Genomic DNA, 13,525 nt, shown 5'->3' on the forward strand with positions numbered 1-13,525 from the left:
TGGGAGGAGAGGAGCGGGTCCCCGTCTCACATAGTATGTTACACAGGAGTGGGTGAGTGGAAAATTCTGCCTCCTACAAAATGACTTAAGCACACAGATGTTGTAGACTGGTGGCTATGAGATCATTCTACCCAACATTGGGAACTGGAGAAGGGGAGAGGGAGAGAGGGAGAGAGGGAGAGAGGGGGTACGGCCAGTGCCATTAAATCTCCATGATTAAGCCAGAAAGGATTAGGCACTAGGCACTAACAAGATGAAACCGGAGAGTTGTTCGAAGAGAGCTTTAAAAGAACAGACTAATCTTTCTACAACGTGTTGGAATTGACGATAGCATCTACTCCTAGATAACACAGCTGCGATGATCAAACACCCTTTAACCCCTGACTGAGCAGTCCTGCCTGATGGGCTTTACTGGCCGGGCCTTGTGTGGGTGCTTGACAGGGAGTTGGGCGAGACTCAAGCCAATCACACAAGCCTCAAGCTTCCTCTCCCAAACCCTGTCAAAACAACAACACAGAACAGCTCCTCCTCTTCAAGCTCCCTTACTGGCACAGTATCGATCACAAACACACGTGTACACAAGCTATTGCAAGCAAGCATAAAACATTTTTTTCACTTCCTAGGGGCATATTTGTCTCACCACACACACACACACACACACACACACACACACACACACACACACACACACACACACGAGGGAGCTGGGGTGTACTACCAGGGGCAGGTTTGAATCTGATGAGTCTGGTTAGCTGCACTATGTATTAGCTTTATGTAGCTTGTGGTTACGAATATCCTGCCAAACAGGATTGTTGTCTTCACGGCAATTCTACCTAAACCGGCCGTGGACCCAAACTGGACTCTGGAGCGCTCTGGAAGTGGAACTGTGGCCCAGTGTTTCCCTCTGCAGCCCAGTGAACTCCGCTAGCTCTGCTGGAGCTGCCTGCTGCTGGCGGCTTCTCCGCGGCCCCATCTTGTTTGAGATAAGGGGAGGTGCTCTGGGCTGCCCTCACAGCGCTTGCGTAAGGTGATGACAAAGTGCATTCATTGTACTGAGCGCACTGCCTGTGCTTGTGTGTGTGTGTGTGTGTGTGTGTGTGTGTGTGTGTGCGTACGCGTGTGTGTGTGTGTGTGTGTGGTGTGTGTGTGGTGTGTGTGTGTGTGTGTGTGTGTGTGTGTGTGTGTGTGTGTAAGCCAGCTAAGGTCAGAGCGTGCCTGGAACAAGCACAAGTCAGAGGCCTCACAGAGAAGGGACCTCTGCTGCCTGCACCTAAACAGCAACCGCAACAACAACCACCACCACCACCACCACATAGCCACACAGCAGCAAAGGGCTCTAACGAGCCTGCCGCCTCGCCCAGAGCCCAGCCAATCTAAACGATGAATAACAAGGCTGTGTTACAAGAACCTGACCAATCACACCCCAGTATCAGACTCTGCCCTCCTTCTGCGTCTACTTCCAAGGATGTCACAACAAGAGCTGGTTACTCTGTTGAGGAAGTAGGCAAAACAATAGGGCTTTTAACCCTACAACCTGCATTCCTAACCAGGCATTCCTGGGGCAGTGGACAAGCGACAGCCCCGGAGCACATTCCACTGGTCCGCTGCGTGAGCGTGACATGGGGGAGAGGTTAAAAGCTGGTTAAAGGACTAAGCCAGGCCGAGAGCCGCTGCAACAGTAAATATGCAGCACATGCTCCTCCCCCCCCCCCCCTCGCCTGGGTTTGTAGTACTGGAATCTGGCAGAACTCCCAGTTCCACGCCTCACGCACGCACACACTCACTAACTCACTCATTCGCTCAGGTCTCCTGAGACGCGATAAGCCCATTTCACCCGACTTCACCGCCACACGCGTCCCCGATCTCTGCCCTCACCAGACCTCAGCTCGGCCAACGTGAACCCTGCTCAGCCAGCGTGTTTTGGTCAAGTGGATACTTTTTTTTTTTTCTCTCTCTCTGCTGGGCACTGCCATGGGAGTTGCCAACCGGTGCTTAGAATGCCTCAATGAGTTAGAATGCCTCAGTTGGCCGACTGGCCCTTGAGATAGCCCGAGTAACGGGCCTAGTGGTTTGGCCTGCAGCCATAGACCTCAGCTGAAGCCCACTGGTCAACTGAAAATACAGTATGCCATTACCAAGAAATGGGAAGCTACTTTAGGGACACAACACAAGTCAACAATAGAGAGGAAGAGTTTGTTATTTCACAGGAAAATCATTTTAAGACGATTTGCAACATTTGACCTTTTGTTGGGCGACGAGACGCCAAAACAAATCGTGCAGTTAAAGCCTGCGATGAGTTGTGTGCATGCTGGGACCAGTCCTGGATCTCAGTCATCTTACTATCCCAATGCCTGATGCAATCCAAACAGAAACAAACACCAACACACACATGCATGCACACACGTACACACACACACACATACAGTGTACACACACACAGACTTACTCACAGGCAGACACACCCTTCAAAAAGCGTCCACTGTGACAATGTTACTATTGCTCAACTGCATTCCTAGGCTTCCATGTTCATTTGAATTGACTGCAAGAACCCCAGGCACTTGTGTTAAAAAACCACATATGGAAGTCTGGTGTTTTTCAAGTGAATCTCAACCCAGGACCCTTCTGCATTCTCGTGGAGCACGAAATGTCCCAGGACGCGCAGGCAAGTGCATCAGCTCACTGTCAGTGGCTTCACCTCGCTCGGGGTGGACCCCACCGACCGACCGATGCTCGGAAAGATTTCCGTCTCCATCGCAGCAGAGCGTGAACGGACTCCTTGCCAGCCTTCTGTCTTATTTTCTGAGTGGGCGCAGCACTGGCCCTCCAAAACCACACACACACACACACACACACACACACACACACACAAACTGGGCTGCAGTGTGAGGGCTGACCCGAGACGTGAAGTCACGGCGCTGCTGACCACCACACTGTGATGACCATAAGGAGGGCCAACACCATATAATGCTCAACACTGTCTTCTGTACAGACACTACAGGGTTCAGTTCTTTCTCTCAATGACGGCCACGGCGTATCAAAATTGCTAACAGGGCAGAGGCATATTATAGAGCACTTGTGAAATTCCACAGCTCTGCAGCCTGCTGTTTTTTTTGTTCCATATGGAGGAGGACACTGCTCCGAAAAACACCTCGTATAGTACCTCCTGACCTCCCTCAGCCCAACACTCTCGCTCTCCAATCTCTAACACAACGCTGGTTAGGTGTAGGATGATTTTTTTTTCCTGCAATTGTTTCTAGTTTCACAAAAATTCTTGAACAACAAATAATTGCATGCATAGGGCAACTACTCTTATTATAGTAGGATGATGTGCATAATCAGGTGATTTTTTTCCCTCCAATTGTTTCTAGTTTCACAAAAATTTATGAACAACAAACAATTGCATGCATAGTAGGGGTGTAACGGTTCATGTATTCGTATTGAACCGAAACGGTACGGGCGTCACGGTTCGGTGCATGAATTTACACGGAGAATACACGGTATAAAAATACATAAAACTCGTGTGCGCATTAATTAATGTAATGCGCAATTACTGTTAAGTAGCGAGAGTTACGGGAGTTCTTTAGCGACACCTAACGCTAATCTGTAGCCTCGCCTTAGCTCTGAAGCTCTGATTGGCGCCTATGTTTTTTTTGTCAGGTCGTCGGTCAAGTCCGTCAGTCATTAGCAGCACTAAGGTTAGACCCACAAGAGTTAGAGGATCCGCTGGTCTCTTTAATATCGCAAGTTTGAGAACTTCAGTTACAGTAACGTTAGTACAGGCGAAAGAGTGGTGGATAAGATGAAACTGTGTGTCGGCGTTGTTCAGCAGTTGTTGGGTATGTGAGTGGAAAAAATGCTACACATATTCGAAGCCATCACCCAGATTATGTAGGCTACCAATCACTGAAACGAGGGGAAAAAACTTCGCCTGCGCATCAGCAGCCTTTGGATACACATACAAATAGGGCCAAAACCCATGGCTTAAATTAAATGATTTCGTAATGACAGAAAGCTATGTAAATCGCGTGGTAATTACCTTTAAGTTGGGGTAACTTGTAACTTCTCACATGAGGAGCTGGTAGTGTTAAGTGCATAGACAGTAAAATAAAGTGACAACGCTAACCAGGCTAATAAACAAACCATGCTACGGTGAGTTAACGTCAAAGGGCAGTCACGTGACTTCTAGTTGTAGTCTTTATGAAATGAAAGGAGCAATTTCGTTTTTTTTTAAAAAGGCAAAATAGTGTGATATTTTCACAGTTAGTAGACTAGATTATTACTTTACACACAATGAAAAAAAATATTGAGGCAACTTGTAGACCCTTCCATATACAACTAAACACAGATGTTGAAGGTCTTGCTTAAGTGGATTTTTAAAAATCATTTTCTATGTAATTTGCACTTTCAGAAATAAGAGATGCTGTAGGCTTATTTTCAGTTTCATAGCTGATTGTCTTATTTTGTTTACAAGTTACAGATGGAGTCTGGGTACTTATTGTACTGTTTAGCCTACATCTTACACACTTCAGGCTGTTGCAGATAACTCAGGGAAGAGACTGTATGACACTAGGTGGTACAGCCTGAGACATGTACAAAAAAAAAATGCTTTCTGCATTTTTGTTTTGCTTTTCCCTCCATTGTACCGAACTCGTACCGAACCGTGATGTCCGAACCGAGGTATGAACCGAACCGTGACTTCTGTGTACCGTTACACCCCTAATGCATAGGGCAATAACTCGTATTATAGTAACTCCATATTGACACAACAATACAGAGCAAGGTTGTGAAGTTAGACTTCTAAAAACATCAAGAGAAATGTGACATCAGAACAACAACAAAAGGTTCCTGACCTTTACAACTTTGAGCTGAAAAGTCACCAGACGACTGAAGTGGCTGTGTAATATACTTAGAAGCCAGACATATCACAGGAAAAAAGACCATACAGGTTGACTTTGTGAAAAAATACAAATTTGGATGACCCCTCACATTTTACAGGCGAACAGATCAATGATGTGAAGCTGGAAAACTAAACATAAGAGGATTGATAAATCTTTACAAATCTTTAACCTAAATTGAATGTCTGCAGTCGATGAAATAAATAGCTAACTACAGGATTTCACTAACTAAACTAATAAAGATCAGATAAGGAATCACATGTAGAAAGCAAACCTTCTACAGTTTATGGTTAACTATTACACTTTATGGTTTGTTGATGTCAACTATAACACAGCTTTGTCATCGGCATGATAAATGTAAAATACCATTTACAACTTAATTCTCAGAAACAAAACAGACAGAGATTACTAACTCATTACAAAAAAAGTTTCATCTGCAGGGTATAATCAGCCTGATATGTCCTTGGCCGGGACAGCAGTATGGTGTGGACAGAAACCCAGCCATGAGGATGTACAGTTGAGGGCCAGCCATTATGGGCTACCAGAGGAAGCGCTGCAGAACCTAAGACCAGAACACCACCACCACATTCCCCATTTACCACACACATCCACTCAACTTCCCTTCAGACAGCGCCTAGACAGCAGGCCTCGCCCTCATGATTGTGCCTGTGATGCACCCAGAGCCATCTGCCCAGAGGCCACTGGTATGACCCACTGAGCCATCTAGTAAATGAAACACTTTCTCTCTTGTTTCGGAGCGCCTGCACTCCTCTGTGTTAGCAAGGTGTCTCTCCTGAGCCAATTCAAACAGACTGCTTGGCAAGCTAATGGAACTGGAACTGACTGGCATTCATTTGAGCAAGGTCCCGTCAAATCCACTCCCGGCAGAAAGTCCTTGAGAGAAAAGAAAAACAACAAGAAATGCCATCTGGCACTCAGGTGCACCAACATAACATGGGGCACCTTTCACTAACAACAGCCATTGCTGACATAAGAACAGGACGGCCTGTGAGCCACTGTGACTGATCTCAAGAGTGGCAAAGATGTAACACTTTCACAGGGAGAAGGTACAATCTGAAGGAGCATCCAAGTCACGGCTTTAGATGAATATGACACCATTTTAAAGGACGAGAGCTCTCCCACGTCTCTTTGGAGCAGAGTTTCTATTTTTACAGTCAAGCAATGTGACCACCGGTACTAAAAAGTACTAGAGTGCTTAAAGCACACACATATTAGGCCTACGTAGGCATCAGGGGAAGGTGTTTTTCATCAAACAAACTCAACACAGATAACGTCACACTACCTCACAGTCAGAATAGAACACATGGGAACATATTCATGATGAACAGCGATGCCTTGCCAGGGAAACTGGGAGAAGAGTGCAAGCTTCGTTTGGGCTTGAAACTTTTTAGATCAGGACAGGTCATTTGTTTTACATTACACATTTACACTTAGGGAATCATCACTTCATTCAACAAACAATTTCACCTCCATCAGCACTACCTTTCTAATGCATTTAAGTGCATATTTGTGTGTTTTGGGATGGGGGGTGTGGGGCGCTGTGAGAGTGATACTTTCGGATGAGAGAAGATCATTTCAGGTGCTTGTTTCATGATTTGTTGTTTATGGGGGGTAGGTTAGGGTGGGGTTCTTTGGGTGGGGGAAAGGGTAAGGGTGGAAGTATTTGTGGAGGGTGTGGTTGATGCAGTAGTGGAATGGTTGCGGAAGAGTTGGTGTGTGTGTGTGTGTGTGTGTGTGTGTGTGTGTGTGTGTGTGGTGGTGGTGGGGGTGGGGGGATGAGTCATAGCACAGCCACGCAGGGGCTGGATTAGTGGGGCCAACGGTGAAAACAGCTTGCCTATTCAGCATATGCAGCGCACACTCTCACACACCCACACACTCGCTCACACACAGTCACACTCACACGCTCATGTGCATGTGCCCGGCCGGCCAACAATGAAGAGCGCGCCCAGGTGCAGCGGGCATTTCTGCCCCGGGGCAGGCAGCCGAGGAGGGCAGGGATTGCTGTGCGCGGCGGCCGAACAATGGCAGAGTTAGCTTTTCACCCCGGTGGTGCGCACCCAGCTGAAGGTCAGAGCCCACCACACACACACACACACACACACACACACACACACACACACACACACACACACACACACACACACACACACACACACACACACACACACACACACACACACACACACACACACACACACACACACACACACACACACACACACACACACACACACACACACACACAGCTGCTGGGGTTAGTGCAAGGGGTCACAGTGAGCAAGGAAATGAGCTCACTGGGCCAGCTGGGATGCCAGCTCATGACACACAATGGCCCCAAATCATATCAGATCTTCCAACACCTTCTTCAGCCGTCCATTCAATTAAGAGTCAAGGGCCTTTACTTTTATGAGATGTGCTTGATTACAAGATGAAACAACTCATTATGTAGTTAAAAGAGGGCTGTGTTCAAGCGATCACTCGCGAGCACTTAAAAGGTGTGTTTGTAGTGTTAAGTACTAAACCATTCAGTGAGGAGAAGAAAAGATCCCAGTCGACCACAACAATGCAAATATTTACAAACGCAATCGTGAATCAGACTGCACTATGCAAATTTCATAATGGATGTTTGGGTGCGCCCTTTGCATATGAGCGACGGCGGTGGCTGTGTTGTGCTGCTATTCTGCATTTGTGAGGTCTTTCAAGTTCACCCATTCAGGAGCGAGCATTAGACTCTCCCCGTGCCAAAACTAAACTAGATTGAAAAGAAATGCCGTACATCGTGTCATGCTGCGGCTACCTGCCTTGTCATTCAATAATCTCATTTATCAATGTTCCCATAGTAAAGAACACTCACCAGTTGATAAAATCAACAAATATGGTGGTGTTTTCAGAAAGAAAGCTCAGATCGGCATAAATCAGTCATAAACCGACATGTAGGGGAATGCAAAAAATGCTTTCCATAAAACTGTGTTTGGAACTGCTGCAGCAGGCTCGAGTTACATAATACCCCACCTCCTCTTCTTCCAAAGACTAATTCCAGCCCCGGAGTTCAAAGTCTGTCTAAGAGTCCAGTGCATGCCAGTTCAAACTCATTCTGCAGTCCGTGTCTAAGCAGCCTGGCTCGCTCTCAGCACGCGCTCAGCACGGCACGCAAGCAGCGGCCACATCCAAACCAAGATAACAGGTCTTTACTCCCTGCACCAAAATAGAAGCCTTTCACTGGAGACCCACACTGATCAAATGGATGGTTGGGATAGAGAGTTTAGCTTCAAATATAGTGTTACCTCCAATGTTAAAGATCGAATTGAAGCAAAAATCTACTATATACTACTTTTTTACTTTTCAATAGTTATACTTACGACAGCCCTACTCTTCTCAAGGGGTATACAAGGGGGGCGGTGGTGGTGTAGTGGTTAAGGAGCTGGGCTAGCGTGCAGTAGACTTAACCCCAAGTTGCTCCGGGGACAATGTGATCCCTTGTAATATAGCTGACATATGTAAGTCACTTTGGTCAAGAAGTGTCTGCTAAATGTAATGTAATGTAATACAGCACACCATCAGCACCTGGAGGAAGAAGGGCTTTGCACAGGGATTTTATACCTTGAAGCAAAAATCTGTCAAAAAAAACCAAAAAAACCTTACCTCGAGGGCTGGTGGGGGTAACTTCAGTTGGGTGAGGCCAGGCTTAGAGATGCTCTTCAGGTCCGGTAAGCTCTCGTAAGGCTGCCGATCAAAGTCCGGCGAGGGTTTGAGTTCGGGGGACTCGCTGGAGACCTGGTCCTGGCCGTCCATGGGCCGGACGTAGGCCCAGGGCTTCTGGGGCATGACGAGGCTGGGCTTGGAGGACAGGGGCAGGGGGAAGGTCTGGGAGGGTAGAGGGGCCGTCTCGCAGGCCAAGGGGGCGCCCTCCATCTGGGCCTCCGCTTGGGACGTGTCCACCACACTGGAGGGCCCAGAGGAGGACGCCTGCAGGGGCTGCCGAGGCCCGGGGCTGTCCTTACCGTCCATATCGTGCTGCTCGGTGTCACTGGGGTCACTGGAATGTAAGGGGGACAGAGGGTCAGACGGGGGAGAAAGGGCTGGGGGGAGGCTGGCCATTTCAGGCCACGGCTCACTCTTTCTATCCATGGACTCTGGACTCCCCTTATCGAGACTGAGAGAGGGGTGCGAGTAGGCGGAAGACAGCAAGGTGTGATCCGGAGCGGGAGACTTCTTCAACGGCTGGGTGGCTGGGACAACTTGGTTGCCTCCGTAGGGGAGTGGGGCGTTCTGGAATGGGGGCTTGGGGACGTCCGAGTGGATGGGCCGACCAGGCCTGCCGAAGGGTACCGAGGCAGAGAGGTCTTTGGGCATGCTGCCAAAGTTCTTGTGCAAGTCTTTCATGTCTTCATAATTGCCCAGCATTCGTTGGATGCGACTGGAGAGCTCATCTCCTTTGTCCGTCTAAAAGTAAACCACAACAAAAACATTTAAACAATCTGGAATGCAAAAGTTGAATACTGATTATACATCTCTGTTACTCTGAATAATTTGTAAAAGGCATCAAATAAATATGACATTTATTATATTTCATAAGATTACATTTATCTTTTACAGATTCAAAATAACAAAAAGCAAAAGAGTACGTAATAAAACATTGAGTACCCTGCTTTGTCAGTACTTAGTAACACCTCTTTTGGCCAGCATCACAGCTTGTAGACAGCCATGAGTATTTCAGTTCTTGCAAGGGGAATTTTTGACGACTCTTCCTTGCAAAAGGCTCGGTGAGATTCTTGGGCAGTCTTGCATGTATTGCTCTTTTGAAGTCTATCTACAGATTTTCAATGAGGTTTAAGGTTATAACAAAAACTTAGTCTATTGTATACTTTAACGTGTATCAGTAATATCATTTTGTTGTAGAAGCCATCTTTGCATCTTCAGATTTAATTACAGATGGTGTGATATTTGCCTCCAAAAATTGTTGCCATTTATTTGCATCTTTTCCTCCAATGGGATTCCGCCCAAAGCAAGATCGATCCACCCCCACATTTAAAGTTGGAAAGGTATTGTTTTCACTCAATATTTTTTTTTCTCCAAACATATTTTTGCTCATTGCAGCAAAGTAAGTACTATTTTGACACGGTCCAAAGAACTAAATGTATCAAGCTTTTAAAGAAGTTAAGAAGAAGTTTCTGGAGCTGAATGATGTGGAGAGGATGCAGTTCAAGTTGGGTTGCATCGTAGAACAGTGCACCACTACCCTGGAAATCCAGAGTTCTCACGAGAGCACAATGGAATTGTCTCTACGAGACTCTCTGGCAATGAGCAATGATGCACGTCACTTTTTCCCCTTGCATTCTGGGGAACCAGCTAAACTGATGAAGACAGCGCTGCAACGTTGGACAGTACACCTTGGTCGTAGTGTTATCCGATTGCGTCAAAGTCCGAGTAAACATGGTGTAGTGTTATCCAATTGCGTGCAGTGAGATTTTTAAATGCATGCTTGTTGCCGCCCCTCGAGCTAGGCCATTACATTGTTCGTGGCCAGACCCTTAATCTTTCTAGATTACCAGGGTCTGGATTTTCCAGGCTAGTGCACCACCACTCCTGAGCTCAATCTTCCTGAAGGTGAAGCAGTGAAACAGGGGTTTTGCCTTTTTTGCAATCCTACAAGCAGTTCTCTCAGTTTTCTTGGTCACCCAGACCTCAAATCGACTTCCACCATTCCGGTTAGATTCCATTTCTTAATCATGAAATCAGTGAACGTTTAGCCTTCTTACAGCTTTCGTGTACTTTGAAAATTTAAATAATTGTTGCCATGGCCCTAACAAGCTGTGAGACTTTGGTAAATGTGAATTTGACTCCTCATACCTATCCTATTGGTTAAGTAATTAACTGTTTTCATAGCCTCTTACAGAAGTGCAGTAGTTGATGTGGCAAATCATTTCATTTTTTAGAACACAAGTAAATTTTGAATTTGAGTTGAATTTGAAATGGCAGCATATTCATAGTGTGTGCCATGTTGCGTGCTATGGTAGGCAACCAAACCGACAGTGGTTTTTCCTGCCAGTATGATCTATTTTTTGTGACATAACCACTACATCTCTGTGAAACAAATGACATGTTATATTATTAACTATGTAGTGCATGACAAATGGAAAAATACATTGTGACTCCAGGGATTTCAACATCCTTTGGGCTTTCTTCATAGTTTACATCCAGCCTTACTTCCATATACTAGGTCTTCATTCAGAGGTAAATCAAAACCATGCTCCACCGTTTATGACAGCCACTGTATGTGACCTTTAAAAGGACTAGAGCAACATTAAAAGAGGGAGAGGAGACAGCAGCCCCCCAGGGCTTTGCCAATCACTGGCTACGCTTATCTCAGAAGACAAAGTCCCACAGAGAGGTTGACCCCAAACAGCCGGTCCTGTTTTCCTCTCACAGCCTTCTCAGCTCTTCAGGAGGGACCATGTCTTTGGCACAGCACCAATCATACTCTCAATTTTATGCTCACTTGTTCACATCTCTGGAACAGCTATATATAGTAGGGCATGCACAAATAGTCATTACTCAAAGGTTCTGTGCAATACCATCTAATTGATCAGGGGCGCAAGCTAATAAAGCTTAAAATAATGTAGGCTGATCACTGGTTTCTTACAATAAACAAAGCAAAACACACCAAGTAAAATGCTTATTTGATTGTTGCTCTACCATGGGTGCAATTTAGAGCTTTAGCAAGTGTGAATGTACATGTGCTGTATTGTCTTTGTTTTATGTCTTGAGCACCCCCTCGAAAACAAGATGCTTCATCTAAAGGGGTTATCCAGGTCAGGTTTTACCAGGTCTAGAATAAAAATAAAAATTATAAAATGGTTAAAGACTAATATTTTTTCAACTTATTGGATGATAACCAATGGTGTATACCCAGCCAGTGATTTCTACAAAATAAACTCCTCAAAGACCCTCTGCTTTGCAGCCTGGTTATCCTGCCAGAGCTCATTTTGCTAAAATGCTTAGCTGGCTGCATGCTATTCCTCACATATCGCTTTCTTATTGTCTCTGTTTTCCTGCAATAAGCTGTGAAGTAAATCTTTACTCAGCAGCTTTTACAGAGAATGCTGTAAAAATCCCTCTACAAATATGAGCTTAGGTTAACGTAATTAGATTTCCTGAATGTGCTTGTCGTACAAATTAAGTGGCCATTCCGTTAAACTGTCGATAATTAAAATGACAGCAGGTTTAAGTCCTCCTGTTGCACCCACCGCCCGAACAGACCACAGGACACATGTAGTGCTACTCAATAACAGACCTGCCCATTTAAACGTTCTAATCCTGCTGTGTCATCGACAGCCAATTTACGGAGCACATCCAAGCTGAAAAGCTTACGCCCTTCTCTGGCCCAGCTGACGTGGTGGGGATTTGGCCTGGCCAGCCCCGACTTAAAAGGCAACAGCACAAAGGCCACCTGTGAGTGGCTTGCAAATGGCCTTCAAGTGGCTTGGGTTAGAGGGGGAAACAGGCTAACTGGCTGGTTGGCAACAGACGCGGGGCACTTCCTGTAGTTTCTTTTGATGGCCGACATCCTGGCTTGGCCTGCTCAACTGAACTTGCTTTTGTCGACTAAAATTAGGCCGACGTTTGAAAACTAAAAAACTGATGACATTTTAGACTGCGTTGACTTAAGAAATTGCAGTACACAATCTGGAGATATGGGACAGAACAAACAAAAAAATCTATGTTCTTTCTCCTGTCTCTCTGGCTCTGTTTAGACACACACTAGACTTTGACACTGGTCTCCTACGAGAGCTCACAGCTCAGAGAACATAAATAGCCCTCTCTTTCCCTCCCCTGACACAAATGGCAACTCCAAACAAATCCTGCAAGTCACCAGCAGACTCCAAACCACACCACACATTCCCTTCATCACCTAGTATTTTGATTCTAAATCTATCCATCCCAATGGTCGTCCTTCACAAACCCCGATTTGTACATGCATCTCTCCCTACATTTCCATAAATCTGTGTGCCTGTGAGCTTGGCTCTGCCAGTTTCTATGTATGTCCGTCCCCGTCCCCGTCCCCTCTCTCTCTCTCTCTCTCTCTCTCTCTCTCTCTCTCTCTCTCTCTCTCTCTCTCTCTCTCTCTCTCTAGTCTAATTAGCTGCTCTGGCTGCCTGGCAGGATGTTGCCACTGATGGGCCCTGATGGGAGGAACTGAGTTCAGGCTGCTCACGTTCCTCTTTTTAAGAGCCCCCGCTCCCCACAGACCCTTGGGAGCCTCGCTCTACACCACCACCCCCCCCCCCCCCACCCCCCAGCTGACATTGGGAGAGGGGGGCTCCTGGAGGCCTCATTAAATCCCCACTCAGAGCTCAGCTCACGAACAGGCGCGTACACCCCCCAGCAAGGCAGAGCCAAAGCAAACTCTCCCTTTCTCTCTCTCCCTCCATCTTACTGCACTGCTTCCTTCAGTCGTTCAGAGACATGCATTTATGCCCACTTGTACAGCTTGTGAAAACTAGACCCAGCCTAACCTGCTTCTACACTTATGCAACCTTGTCTTATGGAATATATTGATCTGACATCTTGAAATCTTGGCTTCCCAGTAGAGTTATTTTAAATTC

General features: G+C 46.3%; 1 protein-coding gene across 1 annotated transcript in view; it reads right to left on the reverse strand.

The window, feature by feature from the left end:
* Positions 1 to 13,525, reverse strand: part of aff1 (AF4/FMR2 family, member 1) — a 39,569-nt gene that overhangs the window by 17,112 nt on the left and 8,932 nt on the right. The window contains exon 3 of the mRNA XM_076284598.1: positions 8,562 to 9,362. Within this exon, the coding sequence (XP_076140713.1) occupies positions 8,562 to 9,362 (801 nt within the window). The remainder of the gene's footprint in view (positions 1 to 8,561; positions 9,363 to 13,525) is intronic.

This window comes from Alosa pseudoharengus, unplaced genomic scaffold (genome assembly GCF_046254945.1).
Source record: "Alosa pseudoharengus isolate Yale_2024_CS ecotype anadromous, Long Island Sound unplaced genomic scaffold, YU_APseudo_1.1 YU_APseudo_1.1_scf_14, whole genome shotgun sequence".
NCBI lineage: Eukaryota > Metazoa > Chordata > Actinopteri > Clupeiformes > Clupeidae > Alosa > Alosa pseudoharengus.